The sequence below is a fragment of the Micromesistius poutassou genome, assembly GCF_964030765.1.
Source record: "Micromesistius poutassou genome assembly, chromosome: 10".
In the NCBI taxonomy this organism is placed as follows: Eukaryota; Metazoa; Chordata; class Actinopteri; order Gadiformes; family Gadidae; genus Micromesistius; species Micromesistius poutassou.
Genome location: NC_140280.1, coordinates 837,228 through 844,727, shown reverse-complemented (window position 1 = coordinate 844,727; position 7,500 = coordinate 837,228). Strand labels below are relative to the sequence as shown.

General features: G+C 43.8%; 1 protein-coding gene across 1 annotated transcript in view; it reads right to left on the bottom strand.

Annotated features, from left to right (window-relative positions):
* Nucleotides 1–2,474: 2,474 nt before the first annotated feature.
* fam131c (family with sequence similarity 131 member C) overlaps nucleotides 2,475–7,500 on the bottom strand; it is a gene marked incomplete at both ends in the record, with an annotated part of 11,746 nt that continues 6,720 nt past the window's right edge. Inside the window, 2 exon segments of the mRNA XM_084473612.1 lie at nucleotides 2,475–2,528; nucleotides 2,863–2,949. Coding sequence (XP_084329738.1) covers nucleotides 2,475–2,528; nucleotides 2,863–2,949 — 141 coding nt within the window.

The following is a 7,500-nucleotide window of genomic DNA, read 5'->3' as shown; positions in this document are numbered from 1 at the left end:
AGATTTTCTTCTTCTTCTTATTATTATTATTATTCAGAGGGCATTCAGAGGTGCTTCAGTTCTATCATATCATTGATCTCCCAGAGTCCGTCTCCGGTAACCGTCTGATGACTGCAGTAGTTTAGGAGCTTCATGTGTGAGCACGGGACCGAATCTGTTGTTTGTCCCGCTGGCCTTCATCTGCACCAATAGGAGAGTTAACGGGGCCTGTGGGGGCGGAGCTAGAGAGGGCCGCCGGACTCACAGAGAACTGTTGAGTCCAGCACGCAGCCAGACCGCCCTGTGGTGACTCCTCGGGTGGGTATGTACATACACGTTAAAGGGATGGACAATAGGATCCAAAAAAACGTGAAACGACCATAAAATCCCACGAGAGAGATGCATCTTGTCAAACAAATCTCAGAAGGTATAATTATATGCGCTGTCAAAGTCTGGTCAGTAGCCTGTTCAGGGTGTGGTCTGAATCCCCCTGTTGGCTACGTAGCCAGGAGGGGGAATAGAGCCCACCAAACAAATCACCTTGAAGGAATAAAGAGAATAGAACAGACTCAAATTCCTGACATTGCAATAGATAGTCATGGAACATCATTTTCTGGTGCTTAATGCACTCCTTGATTAGCCTGGAAATCCAGACCCATCCAGACCCACACCTGGAAAGCTGTAGGGTCTAATTGGTCTGTAGGGACCAATCAGAAGAATACAAGGGGTGATGTATCCAGACCAGCGGAGCTAACCAATAGATAAGACTCTTGCCGTATCCGGTCGGTAAAACAGCAACGCTTTTGGCCCCGCCTATATCAGATACACGGATGTGATTGGTTCATGTTCTGGGCCAGGGGAATCGGGGAGTGAGTATATCGCTCGTTCCCAGAGTGACTCGCTGAGCAAACTCAAATTGTGCTCTCACGAGAACTCCAGGGTACCCCTTGATAGCACGTCATAACACAATTAGAAATAAATGACAGCTTGTGTCATCCATCACAACAACACCCCCGGTGTTCAATCGCACAACAAATCGCGTACGATTAGGATGCCTCACACACTAGGGTTCAGGAGTGTGTTGTGTATATACGTGCACGTCAGAGTACACACAGATTGTGAGTGAAAGAAGCTTCAAGGCTTGAGGCTTATTACAGATAACGTTAAATGTCACAAAACAGATCAACAGCTTCTTCCCTCGTCGGGTTTTGGTGGCTATTGATTCAAATGTCAACAGAAAGTCTGAGCGGAAGAGATTTCACAGCTGTGTGAAGCGGTGATGCGATAGTGGATTGTGGAAATTGTCCACTTGTTCAGATTTGATCACACTACAGTAGTTAATAATATATCCCCCTTATAACGATCACGGAGCTCTCCTACTTCCTGTCCAGATATTAATATTCATGTCTCAGACCGGAAGTGGGCGTATGGCTGGGAGCTCGTTTTTCCCCGGGTGCCACAGTTTTCTGGGGGGTGATGTCTGAGCAAGTGTTTGTGGGGGAGTAGGGAGTGCTAATGGGTTTAGAGTGCCGGAGGTCGTATAATGTTTATTGGGGGGTTCTGTTGACAGTGACCTGAGAGTGACCTGACAGTGACCTGACATTGGCTGATGTTCTATACGCATCATGGCCACAATGTGGATGAGTTGGTAAAAGTGGGTGTGTTTCGGAGGGGTAGAGAAATAGGTTTAAAAGGTTGGCGTTCTGCACTAGCCAGTGATACAGAAGCATTCAGCAGCCGACGGCCTTACGCGTTACTTCTCAACACGATCCCGAAAACCCTTGGAAATGGACCCCATTGAAAACCAGTCCCCCATGGGTATGTCCAGCCATTGTACGCCTGAATCTACCCATGCTTTTAGTACTGAAAGAGTATCTTTGATTAATGCGCCAATCAAAAGACTGAGGCCTGTTTCAGGTGCTAGACCCCCGTGTACCGAATCGACATACGGGCATAAAGGAAAGAACGGCTTTGAGTACATAATTTCATTCGGGGGTGGATGTGTCCTGTTAAAAGCAAAAGACTGTGATGGCGTGGTGCATATGTGTACCGAGGATTGGCTACATTTCCGTGAGAATGTAACCCCCGAGTTAGACGTTGTTGGATGGCGTGAACCTCCGGCTGTCACCCAATGGTGTGGGGTTTCTGGATCTGTGTTATATCGGATGGAGTCCACCAAGTGTACAACTAATTTCATTTTTTTCAAGCGATGCGTTGAACCAGGAGCGGTACTGGGTGGCTGTGACCCTTTTTCTATCACACGTCACCCTCGCTTTGACGGCTACGCAGCATCCGGCCGTTGGTTTGAAACTGTCTTTTTTATCCAGAGATGTGATTGGCCCGCGATACGCTCGATTTTTGAGAAGATTGACAGAGTGGTCAAGAAGTACCCAACTACCCCAACTGTATGGTATCCAGATACCCCACGGAGTCCAAGCGATGCTGATGATGTTAAAAAACAGCTATTTTTATCGAATGATAATAAAGTGGGTGCCTCAGATCACAGTGATGTTGAGATGGTGTCTTGCTAGGATGCAGAGGACTACTAGCTATAGAGAATGGTGAATATTTAGAGATTGTGTTTTGCGTTATTACAGTATGTGTGGGTGTATAGTTTTCATGTATGCAGTAGTGTCTAATGTAATGTTTGTTATGTTATACAGAACAGATCCATGCCAATTACCCCCGATATGATGATGACGACAATGCAATGAGTGGTGATGTAAATGACGGACAACCTGAACATAACGATTGGCTTCAAGAGTACGCCAAGCATTTATCTGAATTGAATCTAACCTTTCTACCGGACTATGAGGGAGGTCCACTGGTGGTTGATACGGCTACGGAGGAGGCGGATGGATGGCCAACCGTATCTCTTCACACCCGTATCAACTCTGAATCCCTCAGTGTTTTGAGAGCGACCACGGGTGTCTGCATAGCAGCCATCATCGACTGGAAGATCCGCGCAGACTGCTGGGGGTGTACGTACAACACCCCGAGTCAAAAACGGCATACCTGTCTGTGCAAACTATCTCGGGATCACTACGAGACCCATTACGATGATATATGTGTTGTGTTGGGTAGAGAGCCCTTTGGACTTCTTATGGATACAATATTAAAAAATACAATTGGTTTAATATTGGATCATAAGACAGTCATAGGGGCGGTGGACACTATGCTATGTGATTTACTAACTGAATTCTATGTTATGGACCAGCTGGAGGAGCTAACCCTAAAGTGTATCTCTCCTGAATATCAGCGTAAGATAATTGAGGCAACACGTTTGTGGAGGCGTACATTGGAGTGGCGTCGTACTACACAGAGGGCCTACAAATGTTTGTAAAATGGGTAATCTGTTTTCTTTTGGTTATGACATGTTTGTCGATTCTGTATCACATAGACTTGCTGGTTTGATGTTTAGTATGGTAGAAAATGATGCATTTATTAATCATAATGCTTATATCCGATGTGTGTATAAGGATTGGAATGATTTGGTCCTGAAATTCTCGTGTGACAGACCCCAGGATTTAATGTTATCTGAACTAGTTAACCATTTCTCAGATGACAAATGTTTTACTGTTGGGCATGTCATGTGTATATGTGCATTTGTATCCGACGTCTTAAAGTTAAATAAGGATAAAAAATCAGAGTGTCTTAGGGTTGCTCAAATGATGTCTTGTAAAATGGTACAGAAAAATAAAACTGTCTGTAAGTTGTATCTTGACATTGTGGAAAGTGGGCGGTTGTTTTTTAAATAAAATGATGATGTAAACTCTGCTCAGTGTACCAGTATTCAGTTTGTCACCGTCAGACGATATGGATAGACTGCTTTCTAAAACTTATTACGACTCTGCGGGATCTGGCTCTTACGGTGGTATTGATAAACTACAACGGGGCCTTAAGCATAGTGGCGAGGAGATACCTCCTTTAAAATATGTAAAGAAATGGCTATTGAAGCAGGATGCATATACTCTGCATGCTCCAGCTTCTATAAATTTCCGCAGAAATATAGTATTAATATAGTAATAGAGTATTGGTCAGCGGTATAGATAGACAGTTTCAGGCAGATCTAGTGGATATGTCCGAGTATGCGCCCGAAAATGACGGGGTGCATTTTCTGTTGACGTGTATTGATGTGTTTTCAAAATACGCATGGGTTCGCTCTTTACCATCCAAGAGTGCTTTAGATGTCAGTAAAGCATTTGGTGATATTCTCAAAGAAGGACGTGTTCCTGTGAAACTACAGACTGACGCCGGAAAAGAATTTTACAACAAGACCTTCCAGCGGCTGTTGGAGCGTCACGACATTAAACATTTCTCTACATCTAATGAGACCAAGGCCAGTATAGTTGAGCGTTTCAACAGGACTCTGAAAACCAACATGTGGAGATATTTAACAGCTTCCAATTCCAGACGTTACGTAGACAAACTACAAGATATGGTACATGCCTATAATCGCTCATACCACAGATCTATAAAAATGACGCCTGTCAGCGTTGTTAAAGATAATGAGCAAACGGTATTTAATACCCTCTACAAAACAAAACAAGATGCTAAGATCGTATTTAGGTACGATATCGGCGATACGGTTAGAATTTCAAAAGCAAAAGGTATATTTCGAAAAGGCTACGAGCAGACATTTACAGATGAATACTTTGTGATATCACAGAAGATATCGCGTTACCCCCCAGTCTACAAGCTAAAAGACTACGGAGGTGATACACTGCAAGGAACGTTTTACGAGAAAGAGTTACAAAAAGTCATAGTGCCTAAAAACAAAGAATTTAAAATAGAGAAGGTTATCGATAGAAAAAAGGTGGGGCGTAAGAATATGGTATTTGTTAAATGGTTAGGGTGGCCGGACGTTTTCAATTCGTGGGTTCCTGAAAATGTGATAATCGACGTGTAAGAGGAATATAAGACATTATAACCGAGATATTCGATGGAGAAGGAGGCTACAGGGGGGTTTTATGTGACTCTGGCTAGTAACGCCTCAGCGGGGGTCTACCCTCAAAATAAGATATGGAATTTTAGAACTAAATTAGCAAAAGCTATACATACAACTCAACCCTATGAAGTAGGGCTGATTGAAGCTCAATATCCATGCAGATGGCTGAGTTTTCCGTGGGAGGACGCCGTAATATCTCTGGGTGATTCTAAAACAGGCTATACCTTGCTATTAGCAACAGGGTTCTACGAGAGTATTACCCGGTTATTAGAACATATCAACAAGACTATAACCAAACACACGCCTCAAGTGGACATTAAACTTTACCACGAAAGTATTAGAAATCGTGTATACATCAAAGGTAGTGACTTCTTATCTCTTGGGTTTAGAGGAAAACTGGCTAACATCTTGGGCTTCAACCCCGGCGAAATGTACCCTGCAGACAAGACCAGAGCGTTATTCGCACCACATCCAGCAGACATCCATGGGGGGTGCTATAACATGTTTATTTATAGCGATATTGTCGATCACCAGTGGGTGGGGGACAGCTATGTCCCGTTGTTAAGGTGTATTAATATAACTGACACACACAAGAGCCACCGCAGTCTCATGTTTGACAAACCGCACTACGTTCACGTGTCCCGAGACCCTATTGGAGATATCGAAATCGATCTAAAGTCTGACCAGAATACAAATATACCATTCACATACGGCAAAGTGATCCTGAAGCTTCATTTTAGACCGGTAAAACAACAACATTTCTAGCCCAATGCACAGTGTAATGGGTTATAGACCGCCATACGATGAGGAAAAATACGTACAGTATTATTTAAACCAGGCCGGGAACGGATTAACCGGATATGAAGGCAGCAGCACACAATATGGAGCTGGAATCGGTGGAATGTTCCGCAGCCTCTTTAGGATGGCGGTACCTTTATTTAAAAGGGGTGTGAGCATAGCCAAGCCTCATTTGAAAAGTGCTGCCAAAAACATTATAGGTGACGTGATTACAAATATAACGCGGGCGTCATCTACGCCGAAACAACAGGGAGCAGGCATGATTGCTTCTTTCAAAAGACCCACTAAATATCCTCCTTCAAGCTGGGGGCGGTCCCGGTGTCCTACGGGGCGTAGAAAACAACGTAAAACACCAGCCTCAGGCAGAAAAAGGGCAAAACCTAAAAGGACCAAGAAGGTATCAAACCGTCGCTTTAGAGGGGCTGCTAATGATATATTCATTTAGCTGTCAATAATCGGTATTGAACAACAATGGCTCTCCTACATCGTATGTCAGAAGAATGTGTCAAGAGTGAGCTGGACCTTTTCACTCTACCGTTAACGCAGACGGCTATAGAGAAAAGTACGTATATAGAGATTCCTCCACTATCGGCTCTGACAGACAGGGGCCCCATAGAGTTCTTTGTGTCGGCCAGTAGCGAAGACTATATGGATCTAAACAACACGTATCTGCATCTACGGGTCAAGATCACTAATCCCAATGGAACAGACCTAGCCGAGGATGCAGAAGTGGGGTTGATTAACTATCCGGGATGTACATTATTCTCACAGGTGGATATTACTCTAGGTGATAGGCTTATTACCCAATCATCAAATACCTATCCATACAGAGGCATAATAGAATGCTTGCTAAACTATGGAAATGGTACTCTGGACACACAGTTTGGATGCGGTCTATTCAAGAAAGACACGTATGGTGAAATGGATGTACATGACCCCGACGGTCCTAATCGCGGCTTAGCAGCCAGGAGTGCATATTCAACACGTAGTCGTATAGTCGAACTAATAGCCCCTATTCACGCAGACATGTTTTTCCAGGAAAAACTACTGATTAACGGTGTTGATCTTCGCATAAGATTCATCAGAGCAAAAAACGATTTCTGTCTCATGGCCACCGGTCCGGTGGAATACAGAGTCTCTATAGTGTCTGCGAATATATTTATTAAGAAGGTCTCAGTTGCACCGGGTGTCAAGTTGGCGCATGCCCGAGCGTTGACTCAAGCTAACATAAAATATCCTGTTGATAGAGTGTGTCTAAAAAATGTATCTATCCCTGCGGGTAGTAGAATATGCAATCAAGACAATTTGTTTCTTGGACAAATTCCGAAGATGATTGTTATAGGTTTCGTGGATAACGAAGCATTCACGGGGAGCTATGTTCGGAATCCGTTCAGATTTCAACATTTCACCACAGAGTTCCTAGCACTCTACTGTGATGGACATTCATACCCTGCTAAACCCTTTCAACCGGACTTTAGAAATGGCTTGTATACACGGGAATATTTCCAGCTTATTCAGGCAACAGGACGGCAGCTGAAAGACAGAGATATTGCCATCACCCGGGAAGAGTTTGGAGACGGTTATGCATTGTTTTGTTTTAACCTGGAAGCAGATGAAGGGTGTGGACAGCATGTGTCGCTAGTCAAAACAGGGAACGTGAGGTTAGAAGTACGATTCAGAAACGCTCTAGCTACAACCGTCAATTTAATATGTTATGCAGTTTATGATTCTGTTATAGAAATATCAAACAGACGTCAGGTGTTACTGGACTATTA